This window comes from Vigna radiata, unplaced genomic scaffold, assembly GCF_000741045.1.
Source record: "Vigna radiata var. radiata cultivar VC1973A unplaced genomic scaffold, Vradiata_ver6 scaffold_23, whole genome shotgun sequence".
Classification (NCBI taxonomy): Eukaryota; Viridiplantae; Streptophyta; class Magnoliopsida; order Fabales; family Fabaceae; genus Vigna; species Vigna radiata.
The window spans coordinates 390,569-411,701 of record NW_014541837.1 but is presented as its reverse complement, the minus strand read 5'-3'; the positions used below and the strand labels follow the sequence as shown (position 1 = coordinate 411,701).

Genomic DNA, 21,133 nt, shown 5'->3' with positions numbered 1-21,133 from the left:
TCAAGCAAAATAAAATAAAATGAAGTTTTTTATTTGAGATTAATGTAGATTTTCTTGCACAGATTGTTCATAACTCAATACCTTGAAAGTTGTATTGCAACTCATATCGTGAAGCTACTCAAAACCAAACATTTGATTTTCTAGTCATTTCGGATATACCATATTATATTTATGCTTATGAATATGAAATTCTTTTATATTAAATAATCTAACATGATAATTTCAGATTTGATAATTTTACATTAAATTGTTTATGATATATAATCTATCAAAATTTAACTTATTTTAGAATCCGTTTGGTTTTTATGATAGTTTTGTTTTTTTTTTCTTCTTTTACCTTTCTTCAACTCCAACTATTTCTTTTTAGATCACACTATCTTTCTTCAAGTCCAACTATTTTTTTTTTATATTTGATTTATAAATATTAAAATAAAGTTGTTGAATTAAATCTATTTTTTTTAAGATAATTAATTATTGTGTTTGGAAGATAGTGAGAGATGAACGAAAGTGATAGAAAGTGAAAAAAGTAAGTGAAAAGATGAAGGTAAAAGAGAGACTCAAGATTATCTTTGTTTTAACATATGATACATTCAAAAAAAAATTTAAAACATTATATATTTTAAACGACATTAATATAAATTTAAAATAAAAAAAATAAAAAAAATTGAGTCTTTAAAAAATGACTCAATTGGATAAAAATAATATAAAAACTTAATTAAATAAAAACAAACATAAAAACCAAAAGGAATCAAGAATAAATAATAAGTCTATTATGAATTATATAATAAAAAATATTATTATGAAATGTATGATCATAATATGTTTCCAAATTTAGAAAAATATTCCAAATTATATAATTTGAAAATATATTCTACATAGGAATATTTTCATATATTACATAGACAATTCAACCTTTTTCTCATACTTGGCAAAGGTGCAAAGATGGTGGTACAATAAGAAGAAGCCCATCCATTATATCAAATGCCAAAGCCCAAAAATTGAGATGCAAGGAGGCCTATCCAATGATAAACAGATTGAAAGAGAATTGCTTCGTGCACATCCCGTTATTATAATGTGTACTACACATAAAAATAACACTTTATTCGTTCAACTGAAATGTGAAGATGTTGAAAGAAATTATAAACAATTGTTCAAAAAGAAGAAATGTGACCTAGATGTATTTTGTTTAATTCATGAAAGTAATATAATACACCACTTGAGCTCCAAATAAATATATGTCAGTATAATATATATATAAATTCATAAATGTATAAAGCTATTTACTTTTAGATTTTTATATTTATTTGTTTCTCTAAATAAACTGTTTGCCGTTATAATAATTTTAAATATACATTTTTAAAGATTATTAAGTTAACTAATAATTTGAAATGAATATAAATAATTTTAGTACCATGTATTTATTTATTTATTTATTATATGTTAGGCTTTCAATTTAAACATTCTTCACAGTATAAAATTGAAATTTGAAAAGTATTTTTTTTCATCTTTTATTATTTTACTAGATAATTTGTATAAATGCTTTCATTTTATACCTATTGTCTCAACGTTTTCTGTTAACAAAACACTAGACCCACTGCTCACGAAGAGACTGTAGAGAGGCTCGGCGTCAAGGCCGCCACCAGGTTTGTTGATACTGCCAGAGTCGCAGTTGACAGAGAAGCCGCCGAGAGAGGCGCCACCGCCGAGAGAGGCGCCACCGCCGCGAGGCCTGTCCGCTTATTCTCTCTCACTGGTGGGAGGGATTGCATCGCGAGGCTGCGAGAGAAGCACAGCCGCGAGTTTTAAGTGAAGCGAGATAGGAGTGAAAGAAAAATATCTGGATTGCGATTTTGACTACCATGGCNGTAAGTTACATGCTATACAATTTGTTGGTTTCTTTTCTTGTTTCTTTTTTTTTCTTCATCTAGGGATTTCTTTTGTGGTCGATGTTATAGATTGATAGAATTTTTAAAGATGAAGCCATTGAAGAAAAAGGAGAGCGGGCCAGAATGGTGAGTATGTTATGACTTATGTTTTTGAGAATATTATAATGTTTGTGATCTGTATCAGCAAATGTTACCATGCATTATTATTTTTATGAGTCTAGGAACATTTGGTTAACTCAAATTATGATTTGGTTTTTGTGCAGGCTTCTTTTGTTGGAGCCATGGCTATTGCTGACTTGGTGAAGACAACATTAGGGCCAAAGGGAATGGTAAAATCTCTTATTGGCTCATTTTGATAAGTGGTGGTGATAAATGCTTTATTTTCTACTCCTGGCCAATTCATATGTCTTGGATGTGATTACTGCAGGATAAAATTTTGCAGTCTACAGGTAGAGGACGTGAAGTTACTGTCACTAATGATGGGGCTACAATCTTGAAGTCCCTCCATATTGATAACCCAGCNGCTAAAGTCCTTGTCGGTATCCTTATCAATTTTTATTGTTTTGGATTTTGGAGAGAGCTANTGTGAAATTCTTATTCATGTTTTACCTAAGGGTTTGATAGTTACATGANGAATAGTTTTTAATCATGGAAAACGTATAATATAATGCATGAAGGGGAGAAGTCTTGATTTTGAATTTCTAAAGCACACGAGAAACACCTAGTTTCGTGGAAGTCCCTAATCAACGAAAAGCGAATTGATGTAGGTCTGGAGCCAATACCAATAAACAGATTATGATTTGGATAGATTAAAGGCCACCATTAATTTAAGGAACCTGCAATTTTAAAAGACACCTAGTTTCTTGATCTGTTTTATTGATGACTTCTTGATTCGGTAGCTTCTTGAATCGGCACCTCGAAACGACTGCTTTTTGAAAACGGCAGGTGCTTGATCTTTCCACCCCCGCTTCGAAACGGCAGGTCGGACCAAATGATAGGTTCCTAATCGGAAACCTATGGAAAACACACTTCACCCACACAAAACACACACCCAACACACAACTCAGAATTGTATAACCTCTGTATATTGCCAAACGATGATGAATACAAGATACCCAGAGAGCTTAACCTCTCCCCAAAGAACTCCAAGAGTTCCCNCACAATCAATAAGACTTCACAACTAACTCTAACAATTAAACCCAATCCCCTTTTATACAGACTTCTTCCTAACTANTAGTAGAGGCCTAACAGAATGTGAGGGTGGGATATTTGTGTGCATACCCAACCCGGATCCCACTTGTGTGTTTGGTCCTTATGGTACCCATCCAGTTATTATTGAGAGCATTGGTGTGGATAATGTTTAAGACTTAAGATAACCATCCTTAATATAAGTTAGACATATCAAAAGTACAAGATGATGAAGTTGGGGATGGAACCACCTCTGTGGTTGTTTTAGCTGGTGAGCTTTTAAGGGAGGCAGAAAAGCTGGTTGCAGNCAAGATTCATCCAATGACAATAATATCAGGTTCAGTTCTTTTCTTTTCTATAATGACTCAACTGCTCTTATCCTGAAAATGTTGTTATGTTGTCATATTAATGAATTTTCTACTGGCAATTTCATTGATTAACTCTTTGAATACAAGACAATATATTCAATAAGTAATTGTATTAGATAAGAAAGCAACTTCTCCCTTATTGTGCATCATCTGTTTTTAAATAGNATTTTGGATAGCACCTCTTTTTTTATGTCTAACATCATTAGTGTTACTTTGAAGCTTATATTAAGCTGGGAATGCAAAACCTAGTAGTAAAAAATTTTGGTGCTTGTTTTCTAATTAAAGTAAGAATTAATTTGTTGATGCTTGTTATTGAGAGGTGTGGTAATATAAGTAGTCAATGAAATTTCCATTGTCAATCTTTTATTTCCCTTATTTTGAATGCTGCCCTATATATACTTATTTTTCCACATGGTTTCTAGGTTTCCGAATGGCAGCAGAGTGTGCTCGAAATGCTTTGTTAGAGAAGGTTGTGGACAACAAAGCTGATTATGGTATTGTTTGTCCCGTTTTATAGTAGGATTTGTTTTCTGGGTTTTATAATTGTCTCTTGTTGCCTTTTAGACANTGTTGTTATTATCCCCAAGNCAGGTATTTAGGCATTCTTGTATCTTGTTGTCTGNTATATTGATATAATTTACTGGAATGTGAAGAGAAATTCAGGTCAGACTTACTGAACATTGCAATGACAACTTTGAGCTCCAAGATTCTTTCACAGGACAAGGANCATTTTGCAAAATTAGCAGTGGATGCTGTAATGAGGCTAAAGGTAAATCTTGCCTATCCTACCGAATACCAGTTTTCAATTTTAATGGATATAGAAAATAGAGTTCGTTTGCCAAATTATCCCTTAGACAATTTCTGAACAGTAGATGAACTTCACTATTGATACACCTTATTTGAACTTAATCAATTTATTTTTCCACATACTTGACTGAACTTTCTTGAATGCATTAGTAGGAAGTTGGATTACGGAAGTACTTTTATATGAATATCTGTCGTTTCATAATCATTTCTTANAGTATGAATATGCCTATTCAAATGTATTCCAATCCATAAATAACAATATACACGTGGTACAATTTCATAATAGTGATTTTGGAATACTCTATAGGAACGCACAAATTATTTGTTTAACTCTNTATTTTTTTTTACTGGGTTATGGCAGCTTTTCATGTTGAATAGTGATTTTTCCCTTTTCTAGATGGCCTTAAAATAGGAAGTTTCCTTCAATTTCTTTGTTAATTTTGTAATATGNGCTATTCAATAACATTANCGTGCGAACAAATGTTTATTATTGTTCAATATTTATTTTATTAGTTTGAGTTATATTTTAAGTATGTCTTTTCATTCTTTCATCTTCTTATATCCATCCTTTCAATGGTGTTTTTNAAATGCAGGGAAGNACTAATTTAGAATCTATCCAGATTATAAAGAAACCCGGAGGCTCACTGAAGGATTCATTCTTAGATGAAGGGTAATATTGCTGAAAAGTTGGACTATTTTGAAGTTTGCAAATAGGAATTCTTCAACTTGTTGCTGAATCTTTATTATCTTTATTATATTCGTGCTCATAAAAAAAATGATTATGAACTTCTGCAATTTCNTGTATAATGATGGATTTTGCAATGATAATCTTTATTTTTTTTCTTCTAATAATTGCTTAATTGAATTCATATTTTTCGCCAGATTCATTCTTGACAAGAAAATCGGTATTGGACAACCCAAACGGATTGAGAATGCAAAACTACTGGTGGCCAACACTGCCATGGATACAGACAAAGTGAAGATATACGGTGCACGCGTTCGTGTTGATTCTATGGCTAGAGTTGCTCAGATCGAAACAGCTGAGAAAGAGAAAATGAGAGAAAAGGTGCAGAAGATAATTGGTCATGGTATCAACTGTTTTGTTAATAGGCAGTTGATTTACAATTTTCCAGAGGAGCTATTTGCTGATGCGGGGATATTGGCTATTGAGCATGCTGATTTTGATGGTATTGAGCGTCTGGCTCTGGTAACNGGTGGTGAAATTGCATCAACCTTTGACAATCCCGAGTCCGTTAAGCTTGGGCATTGTGACCTTATTGAGGAGATTATGATTGGCGAGGATAAACTGATTCATTTCTCTGGTGTTGCTATGGGGCAGGCCTGTACAATAGTTCTGAGAGGTGCTAGGTACTTTTTATTCTTTTGTTATTGCAAAATTTCTTTCCAGTGTNCTTTTACATAGTTAGGCAATTTAATCTTGATAACATGCTACATCAAATTTTGTCAGCTGAAGTTTTTATATTTTGGCAATAGGATTTGTTTGTAATGTTCTGCTTCTGTCAACCTTGACCAGAATCATGAACTATTTNTGACGGATTACAATCTTATGCTATTTGCATGATGANTTACTGAAATTTCACACCTAGAATTGTACAACACAGTGGTTTAATTACCAAGTGCTGTTCAAATATTATATTTCAGTCAGTGCATTGTGAGTTGGACATGCTTAGGAGTGTTTTCTTTGTATGAATAGACCCTTTTTTTAAATCAAACTAGAACAAATGTTGTTTGTATGTGCAACTTTAAGTTTGATGCATTTGCTTTTTTGGCAGCCACCATGTTCTTGATGAGGCTGAGAGGTCATTGCATGATGCCCTGTGTGTTCTATCACAGACTGTAAATGACAGCAGAGTGTTGCTTGGAGGTGGGTGGCCCGAGATGGTGATGGCAAAGGAAGTGGATGCATTGGCTAAGAAAACTCCTGGGAAGAGGTCTCTTGCTATTGAGGCATTCTCCCGTGCACTCTTGGCTATCCCAACAATCATNGCTGATAATGCTGGTTTGGACAGTGCTGAGTTGATTTCTCAGCTCCGTGCAGAGCATCAGAAGGAGGGCTGTACTGCTGGAATTGATGTTATTTCTGGTTCTGTAAGTATTGGAACCAAGAGTTTGGTGACTTTGTTGAGTGATTATCATGATGTATGATATTGCCTTGATTATGTTTTCTCTTGGGTTAGTTGTATGAAGTGCACTTGCCAAAAGAGTTATTTCATTTGTAATGAATGTTTTATAATCATCTTTATTTATTTGGGTAGCTGATCATATACTGATTTCTGTTTTAGGGATAAGGGTTTTTAGGGTCATATACTGATTTTTGGTATTTAGTTTGATGTATTATCGAAATGTAAAATATATGTATATGTTCATGGAGGATATGTGCCTAATGCAGAGATAGGACCTGTCATTAATGAGTGTGTCTTCAAGTTTAACATGTTAGTAAGAGCAGGATTTTACGAGGGTTTATGTATAGTTGTAGTGTCTACATTTTTGTTCTACTTTTACCTATGCTTTTGTTTTTGTGGAAGGTTGGAGACATGGNTGAACGGGGTATATGCGAAGCATTNAAAGTCAAACAAGCNGTNTTGCTATCTTCAACAGAGGCAGCTGAGATGATCCTCAGAGTTGACGAGATCATCACGTGTGCTCCAAGGAGAAGAGAAGATAGAATGTAAAATATGAAGGTACCTTGGCATTCTGGTTTACCATTAGTGAGTGCTGTGATTTTGATATGGTTGGGATTTGGATGTGTTTGTTTTTCAAGACAGTGCATGGCATTACAACTTCTAAAATTACATTAAANAAAGGATTTTATTGCGTTCAAAGATAAATTTGATATTTCCAACCTCTTTAAAGATAAAGACTAGATGATCTTGTCTTATGTCTTGTTAGGTAGTTATTCCTAAGCCTAAGTTGTGTTTTAATGAGTATGTGATGTTTCATCTTATTATTTCATAAACTAAAGATGATTTTTATATGTTTTTCTAAAAGCTAAAATATTTTAACATGTTAGAAACGTTCATAGTTTGGCTAAGAACTTAATATTAAATTGATAAAAACAAAATTTACGTCAATTTAAATCCTGTAACCTTTCCTCGAAAAATCATTTCAATTTATTTTAACCAATTGAAATGAGGATAAATTGATTAAAGTACATAAAAAATCATTGTAAGTGATTTCAATTAATTGAATTACAAATCAATTTATTGAAATATTTTTCGGGGCTCAATTTACTTTGTTTATAATCGATTAAAATTGAGTTTCAACCCGTTTTTTATACCAATTTGACAACCATTTTGTATATATTGTTTTTAAATAGAAAACTATACATATTTTTATAGAACACATCTTACNAACTTTTCAAAGAGTTTTTTTTTTCTTTTTTTTTTGTTGAAGATTTTCTTGAAGTTTTCATTTGTGAAGAATTTTTCAAAAAGTTCAATTTTAGAGTGTTGGATCTAACTTTTGTTATGAATCACTTAACTTTAATTCTAGAAGAAGTTTTCTATGCACTTCATTGTCTTGGTGTTTTTGTTCTAGTTTTATTTTTTTTTTGTTTGTAAGTGGCTTCATGATTAAAGTTGTCAAGTTTTTCTTGAGGAAGGGTTTCACAAGTGTAGTTGAATGATTCGAAGACTAAGTGTAAAGTGTTGTACTTCTTATTTGGTTTATATAAAAAGTTTGGAAGAAACTTGAAGTTAGTTGCTTTAATCATACTAACATATTTTTTGTATTTTGATTCCATTGTTTATCTTGGATATAAAAAAAAGTACATATTAAAACCTTGATTAAAAAATTTTTATTGAGTGAATTAATTTAAAGAAAATTTGAAAGTTAGATATTTTTTCCAAAATTTATTATAAATTTTAAAAGTTCAATTAATTTTTTATTCAATGCAATCCATTTAAGGATATTAATCTGAGCCAATTACGTGATATGGATTAATCTAAATATAACTTAACCCAACTTTCTTTTTGATAAAGTAAGAAACTTTATAACTCATCTCAATTTATTATGAACTGGTTTGTTATGTTGATTAAGTTATTTAAGAATATTTTATTTTACTAATTGATTTTACACATTTAATGTAATACAACTGGGTATGAGATTGATGTTTCTTACTCAAAGCATTTCAAGTTGTCTTGAATATCGGTTGGGTTCCCTGATAGTCCTGCATCATTCAAGTTACGTTGTTTCCTCTTCATCATTGTTTAAGTTGTGCGAATGGGTACTAGTCAAAGACACTCTAACACTCAAGCCACTAATAAGATCGATCGGTTAGCACAATAAGTAATACATATTATGTGAATTCCCTCCCTAAAGTCATATATATGATGTTTATTCATAATAGTTGTGATGAGTCTTTACCTTTCGTTGGCCTAATGACTGTCCAATCATACTGAATTTCCATTAGGGACCTAATGAGTCATTACCACTGATAATATAACCATACTGTTAGGTCATAATAGGCATGACCTAGAGGAACTCGGCACAAAACAGCTCATCCTTGAAGGTGGATGACTTGGGTGGTCTGTTGGGGTGGTCGGTTTGGGCGAACAACCTAGGTAGACAACCTAGGTGGACGACCTGGGTGGTTGGCCTGGTTGGTGCTCGATCTCAGGGGATACCGTACGATAGATAAGCCCCCCAAGACCGAGCAAGATGTTATTCTGCGAAGGGGTTATGCACATACCACTTCTGATAAGGACGAGTTTTTCGGTTGACTTTTGTCTTTGTGCCCTCTTTGTTTGTTGATTAAGGTGAGTTGTTGAAAGACTAAAAGGGGTTATACCTTTGATTGTCGAGCTAGAAAGGCTACTGATCCTACTTAAACGACATGTCATGGAGATCCACAGTTATCAAATTTTGTTAAAGCCATGGGCGGTCGAGTAGTTAAGGCCAAGGTATGTCATAACACTTGAGGCTGAACACTTTAGGTCGAACAATTGAGGTCAAACACTATAGGTCGAACACTTGAGACTAAGTGTGGTTGAGTACTTGTGAGGCCAAGGTATGGTCGAAGACCTGAGACCGAACAGTTTGAGGTCAAACACTTTAGGACGAACACTTGAGACCAAGTGTGGCCGAGTACCTATGAGGTCATGGGTGGCTGAACAGTTGAGGCTGAGCACTTGAGACCAAGTGTGGCCGAGTACCCATGGGGCCATAAGTGGTCAAACAATTGAGGCCAAGGTATGACCGAACACTTGAGGCCAAAAACTTTAAGTCGAACACTTGAGACTAAGTGTGGTCGAGTACCTGTGAGGCTATGAGAGGTCGAGCAGTTGAGTCCAAGGTTATGGCCGAACACTTGAGGATGAACAATTGAGACCGAACAGTTGAGGCCGAGCACTTAAGACCATGTATGGTTGAGTACCTGTTAGGCCATGGGTGACTAAGCAGTCAAGGCCAAAGTGTGGTTGAACACTTGAGGTCGAACAGTTGAGGCCGAAACTTTGAGACTGAACACTTGAGACCAAGTGTGGCCGAGTATCTGTGAAGCCGTAGGTGGCAAGCAGTTGAGGCCAAAGTATGGCCAAACACTTGAGGCCGAACAATTGAGGACAAGCACTTGAGACCGAATAGTTAAGGTTGAGTACTTTAGGTCGAACACTTGAGACCAAGTGTGGTTGAGTACCTATGAGGCCATGGGTGGCCGAGCAGTTGAGGCCAAGGTATGACCGAACAATTGAGGCCAAGCACTTGAGGTCAAATAGTTGAGGCTGAAAACTTTAGGCCGAATACATAAGGCTGAACACTTGAGACCAAGTGCGGTCAAGTACTTATGAGGTTGTGGGTGGCCGAGCAGTTGAGGCCAAGGTATGACCAAACACTTGAGACCGAACAGTTAAGGTCAAACACTTTAGATCAGGTGTGGCCGAGTACATGTGAGGCCATAGGTGGTCGAGCAGTTCAGGTCAAAGTACGGTCGAACACTTGAGGCTGAATAATTGAGGCCGAACACTTGGAGACCGAACACTTGAGGCCGAACACTTGAGACCAAGTGTAGCCGAGTACCTATGAGGCCATGGGTGGCCGAACAATTGAGGCCAAGGTATCGCCGAATAGTTGAGGCTAAACACTTTAGGCTGAATACTTGAGGCCAAGCACTTGAGACCAAGTGTGGCCGAGTACTTGGGAGGCCATGGGTGTCCGAGCAGTTGAGACCAAGGTATGGCCGAACACTTTAGGCCAAGTGGTTCGAGCAAGTTGATGCTGAACATAAATACTGAGGCCGAACGGTTGGGCATCAAAATGTTACGGGTACGGGATTGAGGTCCCTTACTCAAAACACTTCAAGTTGTCCTGAAGAGCGGTTAGGCTCCCTGATGGTCCTACATCATCCAAGTTATGTTGATATGTTAGCATAAAGCTGAAGAGCATAAATTTTGATGATAGCTCAAAGTCAAATCTCAAGTGCTCTTATTGTAGGAAGATTGTTATGAAAACTTGTTTTTATATTAAAACTTTTGTAATTTAGTAAATTGATATATAGGGTGTGGTTTATATTTGATTATCTGTATTGTTTGCCTTAGGTTGCGTTAAAAATCGTTTTGAATAAGAAAACCTCATTTTATACTCAAGATAATTGATTACCACTTATGGTAATCGATTATGACTTGTCATAATCGATTATCACAAGCAATTATGAGAATTTTTAAGCAAGCTTTTGATTGATGTGCATTCAATGATGCATAATCGATTATCATATTAGGATAATCGATTGTTACACGTTAAATAGTTGACAACGAATTTTTAGAGGTATCTTGAGTGAGATCTCTATAAATTTGATTAGGACTCTCATTCTAATATACGACAATACGAAATAAGTGTATTTCATAAATTCTTATATGTAACGTGTGGTGATAAGTGTTCTAGGGTTTGTGTAACCCTTGTGCTATGGCTTTGAGAACTTGGCGTGTTGGCATGGAGCGAGAACTTTCACTAGGAATATGATTGAGTGTTGCTGCTATTGTTGAGTTGAAAACCTGTCCTCCTTTGTGAAGATTCAAAGTAGGTGTTAATCCTTTGTGAAGATTCAAAGGAGGTGTTTATCCTTCGTGAAGCATTCAGAGGAGGTGTTCATCCCTTATGGATTTCAGGGGAAGTGAGTTCCATCTCTTGTGGTAACAAGAAAGGTGTTCTAACCTTCAACTTTTTTATTTTCTTTATGATTGTAACAGTTTATTGGTTTGTGCTAGTGGAGCGTTAATTCTTGGTTGACATTAACAACTAGACGTAGGATTTGTGTGATCCAAACCGCTATAAAAATTACCTGTGCAATTTTCTCTCTTTCTTACTCTCTTATTTGTTTAATTTGGTATTAAGAATTGTATATTTTATGAGAAAATTATTAAAGGTATTATTTGCGATAAGAAATCAATTCACCCCATCTTGGTTTGTTAACGCGTTAACCATTCTACTGCACTGCTTTGACAGTTTCCTCTCCCTCCTTATCCAAGCCTTCCAGGTGGGTAACTGTAAAAGATACTCTAACACTCAAGTTAAAAATATGACCGATCAGTTAGCACAATAAGTAATACACATTATGTGAATTCCCCTTCTAAAGTCATACGTGGGACCTTTATTTATAATAGTTGTAATGAGTCTTTACCTTTCGCTGGCCTAATGATGACCCAATCATACCTTAATTTGCATTAGGGACCTAATGAGTTATTACCACTGATAATCTGATCATACTCTTAGGTCATAATGGACACGACCTAGAGGAACTCGGTAGAAAGCAACTCATCTTTTAAGGTGGACAACTGGGGTGGTCGGCTTAAACGAATAACTTGAGTAGATGATAACGGTCTATAAACCATTATTTTTATACTTGAAATTGATATCAAAACACATCCTTTATGACTTAGAATTAGCTTAAAATCATGCAAAACACTTAAGTTAGGTTACAAGAGAGTCAAAGGTGGTTTTAGAGATATTATGCTAGGTTTTACATTGTTTTGACAGGATTTAATTAGAATTGAAGGATGGAAAGTGAAGTAGGAAGTAGTTCGACTCAAGAAGGGATGAAGAAAGGTGCTAAAGATGAATCGATCTCATCGCTCAACGCCAATTTCAGCGCTGAGCGCCAGCCTTGAAGAAGACTTACGGCCAGACGCTTAAGCGCCAGCGCTGAGGGGTGAATGAAGAACCGTGTCTACCGTTGAGCGCCAAAATCCACCGCTGAGCATTGAGAACTTCAATTCAATACGACAGGAGGCTTGGGCGTCAACGCTGAGCGATCCAGTGGAGTGTCGCACCTACTACTGAGCGGTGAATCTAGCACTGAGCGCTGTAGTTGGGCTTGAGCCAAAATTCTGTAATTTTTCATAGCTTATAAATAGACCCTCAGAACTATTCTAGGGTAATCTTTTGGCAGAGAAAGACGACAAAACACCTTCTACACTCCTTGGAGGCGGATTTTGGATGCTAAGGCTCCAATTCACCAATTCTAGGGTTTATTCTTTCATTCTTTCCATTAAATCCATATAGTTTCACCATGTCAATGGTGAACTAAACCCTTTGTTGTTGGGGAACGATGTAATCTTTGTGAAACTCTCTTATATTGAAATTCCTATTTTATTCATATACTTGTATTATCAATAGTTTGGGTTTTCTTCTCTGTACTTTAAAGCTTGCATTGTTAAACTCATTCAGTGTCATGATCTTTGATTTTGTCGATACGGGGATGTACGGGGAAGTTTAGAACTGAGAAGAATGCTCTTGATTATGAAATATTGCCTAGAGATAGGAATAGGACGATCAATTTCTTTAAGCTTCTGTAATTAATGCATTAGTAACTGTTAGAGAGACTAAAGATGGTAAACTAGTAATTATGGTAATAGGCTCTTTTTGCCGAGAGATCGGGTTTAAAGTAAATTAGAAAGTTGCATGAACATTGATAATAAAGTGGAATATAATAGGAATAGTAGATATAAGAGGGTGAATCAAGATGAAACCGTAAACCCCAACAACCCCATTCATCCATATCTTTATCTATCAATTTATTCAGCTTTTGCATTTGCATGTTTAATTTCGTTTTTGCATCACAATATCAAATTATTATTCTTTAAAGTCATATGCGATTAATTCACATGAACGTTTAGGCCACAGAGTCACTTGGTAAACGATATCTGGATTTACTGTTTTATTATTACTTGATAGATCTGGTACACTTATCAGGATGTTAACAGTAAACAACCTAGGTGATCGGCCTTATTAGTTCTCAATCCTAAGAAAGAGCGTACAATACAAAAACTAAAGTAAATTAACTTAACTTATCTATTTATAAAAATACAATTAAAATGTTACCTATTTCACCAAATATTATTATTAAAGTAATAATTAAATGTTAAAATGTCAACCTAAATAATTAGAGAGGCAAATAAAAAAAAACATTGCCAAAAAGATATTATAGTCTTTTAAAAAATGAAATTGTCAATCAATATAATTACATAATTAAAAATAGTAAATAAATATAATAAAAAAGTTGTAAAAAATAATAAAATGTTGTGTTTGTTAAATTATGAGTTAATTATTTTCTAACTCATTTCATTTGCGAATCAAATGAGTCGGATTTAGTTTAAGATATATTTAAAAAGAAAAATAGATTTTTTTCTAACTAGTGAGATTGAGTATGAAATTGAACTACGGTTCACATACCTTCCTTGTTAGTTTAAAATGTATTTCATATGTTTTAGTTATAACAGTTTTGTTGCATAAATAAGGCCTTATACCTTAGACAAAATCTAACATTTGAGTTATACTTTGAATGAGAGTATATTATAATAACTACAATGAGGTTCTAATATTTACGTTTAGGGAATTTTCTTCTAGATATAAATTGAATTTCATTACTACTTCATTTAAATCACATTAATTTCTATATGTGATTCTTTCTTATTATTTCTATTACTATTTACCATTTATTCTATGACTTTATCTATCATTTTTTGTTTTTGTAATAAACACTCTTTAGTGAATTTATTTAAGTTAGTTTTTTAATTAAATATTTATTATTTTGGTAATTTTAATCTATAAACATATATTAATATTATCAATTAGAAGTTATGTGAAATATATTACTTCTTAGTTTAAATTTTCTACACTTTCAAGATTTTCAAGATATATAATATTTTTTTTAAATAATAATAGTAAAAGGGAAAATAATGAAAGCATGCTGCCGCAATCTCAACATTTATTTGTTCTGCCTTTCTTTTTCGCCTTGTTTTATTTTGATTTGAAGTCTACGGACAAAAGATAAAAAAAAATCATATTTATCTCATATAAATTAATATAATATCAATTTAAGTTTAATTATTGGACATGTTAATTTCTATTATTAGTCTAGTTACTGGCTATTATCTGGTTTAATTATTTTGTAAATGATTTTCACATCACGTGATCTATTTTTTATTTCTGCTATGTGTGACTACTAATCTCTTTGACTCTTTGCACTAGTATTTTGGAAGGTTCAAACTTGTCTCTTTATATGCAATTTACTAATTCTTTACAAATCAAAAGAGTGATCTTAAGGGTTGATCAGAAAACTAATTAATATTTTGACGTAATTTGTTCAAAATCAGTTAATTTAATGGTTTAAATAATATAATTTAATGATTCAATCATTTTATGAAATAGGTAAGAATGGAGAAATTTGAGTATATAAACTAGATGAGTGTTTTATTTTAATGAGACCGATTTATATTGCATCTCATTATCTAAAATATAAATCATCTGCTAAAAACTCTTCTTTTGAGTTCTCTACATTCTCTCTAAGAGTTTTAACTCCCGAGTCATTTTTTGACAATCAAGAGGTACCTAAATGATCACGGCAACGAGATCTACGTTTCTACCCGGTTAGTTTCTTCAATAAAACAAGTAAGTTTTGGTTCATTTTTCTCGTTTTGTTCTTAATTGAGATCATGCTTAAAGATATTTTTTCGCATGTGAGTTGTAATGTCTTTTCCTAGTTTCTTGTTGATCAGATATCCTAAGGACTCTCTCTTATATTTGTTTTGTGCTTTGTAGGCGTTTCTAGAGTTCCTTGAACTCTAAGTACGGATTCGGTGTTTATAGAGCTCCGTTGTTTCAGTGTAAGGTAAGGGAAGCTAATTTAATTCAAGTTTCATTGGTAGAAGGTTATAATTCATGAGTTGGTGATGTTGATTTGCCCAAAATGTATTAAATTGAACTGTGATTTCTAGTATGATAAGTGATTGGATTTGTTATGAAATTTGTTAAAATGTGTGAAATTTGATGTGTGATTGTTATGCTAAAACTTAAAAGGATTTCTATGAGTTACAATGGTATTTTTAGTTGTGTATTATGTAGGCTAAACTTTTAAGATTTGGAAATGGTATTAAGTAAAAGTAATAAGTGAATTTTTGACTAAAATTAGAGGTTTAAGAGGTGATTTTTTAAGTTCTTGGTTTAAAGTTAGAAGTTTGTTGGAAAACAGGATGACTCAGTTTCAACATCAAGAGGGGGTGAATTGGTGGGGTTCAAAAATCAGAGTCTTTTTAAAATCTTTTTCCAAAGTATAAAGCTTTACAAAGTTTCTTGAATTGCAAGGAATAAGAAGTTTAAGTGTAGCGGAAATATAAATTTGACTGTGTAAATTGTAAAGTCGACTTAAAGTAAAGAGTGCAGGGAAAGAGAGAGCAAACACAAAGTTTTTATATTGGTTCGGCCTCAATGCCTACATCCAGTGTCCTGCCACAACCAAGAAGCCAACGCACTATATTAGTCAAGGTTTTTACAACGAGATTTCTATAGAGACCTCCACATTAAAAGTATAGACAATCTCTCTAACCCTCTAACTAAAAGTATAGGCAGTCAACACAAAGATTTGCAGCAAGATGTCCCCTCTTCTGCAATCTTCAACCCACTTTGAACAATCCTTAAAGTGTACAAAACTCCACGAGTTCACCTCCTGTAATCCCAACAGGACAACAACAATCTTCCAGAGATTGATAAAAGTCTTGATCAATACGATGAACACCAGCAGTGCATAATTTGATCAAACAGTAAGCGCAATTCACTTCTCCTTCAAAAACTCTTCAAAGAAAGATCTATTTCGTCTTCTTGATGAGTTCTTGGAGCGTTTATCTCAAGTCACAATCTAAAACAGCAAAATGAAATTGTTAGATCAACCAAAGTCTCTATGATCAAGAGAATCACAACTATTTATAGTTTTCTATAAATCAGACGCTCATGTAGTCGACTTTGCCACTAATGTAGTCGACTGTCATCAGACAGTTATAACAATTAAAACAAATTAGCAGCAGTCATAACAACCAAATTGATTTCGCATTTAATTCAATTTAACTTGCATTTAATGCTTTAGTATATAATTGAAATATAGTCGTTACAGCACAAAAGCATTAACAGAATTTCAAAAATAACAACTAATTAAGTCGAATTCACTACGCATGTAGTCGATTTAGACACTTCAAAACAGTTTTGAAAAGCTTTTCAATTCAAAATTACTCACAACACTGTTTTTGAAAATCTGTGCAATGTCACGAGTTTTAATCAACTTACTTCATAATAAAGTCGACTTAAAACTTGCAGTTTTGCCACACAATATAAGTTCAATGAAGTGCATATGGTTTTCTTTTCTTAAACATATGTAATGTAATCACAAGTGATGTATCAAGTGTAGAATCAGTGAATATGCATACATATACGAGAATCAACACAAACATGTTCATTTAGATATCATTCACAATAAAGAATTGAACATGTAACACATAACNATACATGTGTTATTAATAATGTGTTGTCATCACCAAAAACCAGAACGCTGTGAGATTAAGGTTTAGCTAAACCAATGCTTCCCTTATTAACAATCTCAACAAAGTTGTTATGTAAAAAAATTTTTGTGGTCATTAGTAACTTGTATATGATGAGAATTATCTGGTATGGGATGTATGAAAGGATGGTAGTTAGTATAGTAAAGTCATAATGGTATTTCAAAGGTATTTTTGGAGGTTCTAATGAATAAAAAGTAATGAAAACGAATCTGGTACAAAACTGAGTGTTTAGGTATGTCTTGGAGGTGATTTACAACTGTTTTAGCTGTGAGAAGGGTATAAAACTAATACAAGAGTGTTTGATGGTTCATAGGTGAAATTAGACTTGGTTTTGGCTAGATTTAGAGGTTTTGACAAATGAAATATTAAATTAGGTATTATGGGCTATTTGTAATGATTAAAAGTTTGTTATTGAATCCATTAGGACTTGTTCAAGCTATTGGTTGAAGAAATTAAGTATTTCAAAGTATAAAATTTAGTATGGTATGGTTTAAGGTAGTATTTTGGGTTGAGGTAGCTATTTTTAGTTAAAGGGGTGAATTATGAGTTTTCTTAGTGCGTAGGAGGCCTTAGGAGTTAGTCAGACTTGTGTATAGGGTATCTAAGGTCAAAATTAGATGTATTTGAAGTCTGATGTCACATCGGACGCCTCAAGCGCCCTTTTAGGCACCCTTTTTGCAAAAGAAATTACCTCAAGTGCCCCTAGGCATCCTCTGAAGGCCCCTGTCTAGAGATCTGGCGCTTGAGCACCCTTTTAGGGTGGGCTGAGCGTCATTGCACCAGTTTTGGGGTTTCAGGTTTTGGTATCTCAAATTCAGGGTTTTGGACATCATTTTTAGATGTTCTTTAGGTCATTTTGGAGGTTTTGGACCCTCCGGAGCTATTGGTGAGGGTTTCCAAGTTGTTTTCCTTGCCTAGTGTGGGTATTATGAAGAAAATTTGTGTTATTGTGCGATTTCTAATGACTTGTAAGGGTATTTCTAGTTCTTTAATTTATGATTTGTAGTTTCATGTATTAATATACTATGTGAATGTGAAGTTATCTTAAGGGTTTCAAAGTTGTGAAAATGAGTTCCAAGGAGGAACTTCATGGTGTTGTTTCAAGTATTGTAAGTATGAATATAGAAAGCTCATTCTCGAAGTTCATCTTGACATTTTAATGGTCATCCATTCTCAAGTAGAGAGGGGTGAGGCATGTCGTGAGAATAGAATGAGGTCCTAGTCTAGGGGCTTTTACCTTGACCTATGGCGAGTGATAACAAACTAACCTTGTGTGGCAGCTTGGGGTAGGCTAGTCGTTTCACTACGACAGGTGCACGAACTGCCATAGCTCAATATTCATAACACATCTGAATAAGTCAAGTCAAAGTTTGTGATATGATTAGGATGAAAGTTTTATTTTGTGTGTAATATAATTTATGAAGGAATTTTATTTTATTATGATACATTGTTTTACCAGTAACTTATCCTTGTTTTGTTCTTGTCTATCCATGTGTTGTTTTCTCTTTTGCGATGATCACCTAAATAGTGTGAGCTTAGGGAGATAATCTTTTCAGTTGTTCCAATGAGAGGTGAGGGTAAAGTGGATGGGTTGTTAGATGGTTCTGCAGAGGTAGATACATTGTCTTTTGTAGGTTTGTTTTCATCTAGTGATTCTATTATCATATATGTAACATTTTATTTTAGTAGTTTTATATTATTAAAATAGGATGTTACAAAGTAAGTTTAATTTAATTTACTTCAAAATATTGTGTTTTTTAATCCTTTAATTAAAGTTGGGTAAATATATTTAATTCTTAAACTAATTGGATTTCAAACATAGGTATAAAATGAAAGTGAAAAATAGAAAAATATGATACTAATTAATAAAGTAGTTAATTAACATTTAGTTATTATATAATTTATATATTTTTAGTTAATATACATGGATGTGATTTGACTCTTTTAATAAGTGATTTTGGGTTTAAATCCCCTTTTAGATTTGAATAAAATGTTGGTGATTTTTTTTTTGGAAAAATTGGTACATACAGAATACCTTTATGAGTTGACTTACGCTTGTAAATAAATAAAGGATTTAGTTGGTCACAAACAAATGATCAATGAAATAAAATAAACAGTTTCATAAACCGAACAAATAATTAAAAAATAAAAAATACATTATAGTTTTACTTTTCAAACCTTCTTACTAAGCTATTATTGACTTTTATAATGTTTAAGGGATACAATTAAAAAAAAATCATTTACACGATAACATACCATATGCAATAGTATATAAGTTATACTATCCAGTATCTTGCACCTATAGAAGAATCTTCAGATGATAAGGTACCTTATTTTAATTTTATTGTCCATTTCAAAAAATTATTGTTACAATTTAAAAAGTTTTATTGTCCAAAATTGTATCTTGCACCTCTTTAAAGAAAAGGATTGCACAACTTCTCACAAACCAATAAAATCATCCATCAAAAAGTTGTACTTCCGTAAACCCCTAATTAATGCAGATCAAATGATAATGTATGAAGTTGTTCAAATAGTAACATATGAAGATGTGTTACAAATCATGAATTGTAAGTCTCAATTCCCCATTAATGCGATTATAGAATTGAATGTTACTTGGTTTAGATCTATTGAAGAAATACTTTTCTTATGAATCCAACAACTACATTGAGTTCCACTTCCAAAAACACAGCCCTCATCCCAAGATCACCTACAATAATTTATTTTGATGATCCTCTAAAAGGTGCAGGCATAATAGAAAGTCAGTGTGGTTACGAACTCGAATTCAGATCAAACAGTCTGGTAGACATCTCCATCAAACATAATTGCACATTCAATCAACTAATGCAAAAAATTAGCAAAATAATTGACCACAAAATGATCACTCATATTGGCTATCGTCGTCTAATAAAGGTACGTAACAACCACCTTTTGCACAATACGGTTGAAATAAAATGTAACAATGATATTGCACAAATGATCAATTGGTGGAAAAAATACAAACTATATATTGACTGATTTATGTTATGTACATACACCTGGCAACACATTGAACGTTTCATCCAAACAAGAGATATTTGTCCACCAACAACTATCGAATAATATGAAGGTATCAAATCATGGAGCTACATAGATGAATAAAGGGAGTATAAGAAATAGATGGATGTTTCAAAGTTTTACAAGTTTGTAATGGTCTTATTGGAAATGTTTGGTAAAAACTATTATCAATTATTGTATTTGTATTTCTGAAATATTGTTCATTGATAACGGTAATTCTTACCATTATCTATGGTGCAATTTTCTTACCAAATTAACTCTCTTGAAGCTTGAAACATGTTTAATCCTCTCTTTTATATAACTTTGAGAATAACTTCAGCTTATGTTATACATACCAGTTTTCATAACTAATTCCTCAAATTTTATAGGAACTTTGTGTGCTTTGGAAGAGCATCCAAACTATCAAGAGTGGGGAGCCAAGGAAGAGTTACAAAAGCAAGATTTGAAGAAGTTTCACTACAAATTTCACGCCTGGGTGCCCCAGACGGGGCTGGGCGTCCTTCAACTCACACTTCCAACAAGAACATGGCGCCTGGGCGCCCTTCAATTCGCATTTGTAGCCAAATTGTGGCGCTTGGGCGCCCCTGGAGGGGGCTGAGCGCCCTTTGCCTCGCATTCTTACCCTAAAGATGGCTCTTGGGCGCCCTTTGCTTCGCATTTCTTGTTTAATCTTGGCGCCCTAGAAGAAGGGGGTTGGGCGCGACTTTTGCTGACATGGCACCCTAGACCTATTTAAGGCTCCCATGCAACGAGGGTGCCATCTTCTTGGCGACTGAAGCTCGAAAAACCTTTTGGACCTGTGTGAGCTGATTTTGGGCAATGGGAACTCTCATTTCTTCTTCCTTGGGTCTTTATCTCCTCCATTTTCTTCGATTGTAAGCTCAAGCTCTCCATGACTATGGAGAGCTAAGTTCTTTTTGTTGGGAAACTCTTTTGTAAATGCACTTGTTTTAAATGAATACAAGCTTCTTTCATTATTTGCTAGTGTTTA

General features: G+C 33.7%; 1 protein-coding gene and 1 long non-coding RNA gene across 2 annotated transcripts; both read left to right on the top strand.

Annotated features, from left to right (window-relative positions):
- Positions 1-1,558: 1,558 nt before the first annotated feature.
- Positions 1,559-7,122, top strand: LOC106778603 (T-complex protein 1 subunit beta). Its single transcript, XM_014666575.2, has 11 exons — positions 1,559-1,865; positions 1,956-2,012; positions 2,150-2,215; positions 2,314-2,425; positions 3,283-3,411; positions 3,865-3,936; positions 4,096-4,211; positions 4,843-4,919; positions 5,132-5,617; positions 6,043-6,358; positions 6,796-7,122. The coding sequence occupies exons 1-11, from the start codon at positions 1,860-1,862 to the stop codon at positions 6,940-6,942; spliced, it is 1,584 nt and encodes a 527-aa protein (XP_014522061.1). The 5' UTR covers positions 1,559-1,859; the 3' UTR covers positions 6,943-7,122.
- A 7,960-nt stretch (positions 7,123-15,082) lies between these two features.
- LOC111240703 lies at positions 15,083-20,706 on the top strand. The gene is made up of 3 exons (XR_002666229.1): positions 15,083-15,151; positions 15,302-15,371; positions 20,511-20,706. It is a non-coding gene; the product is annotated as an uncharacterized LOC111240703 (long non-coding RNA).
- The last annotated feature ends 427 nt before the right edge of the window (positions 20,707-21,133 follow it).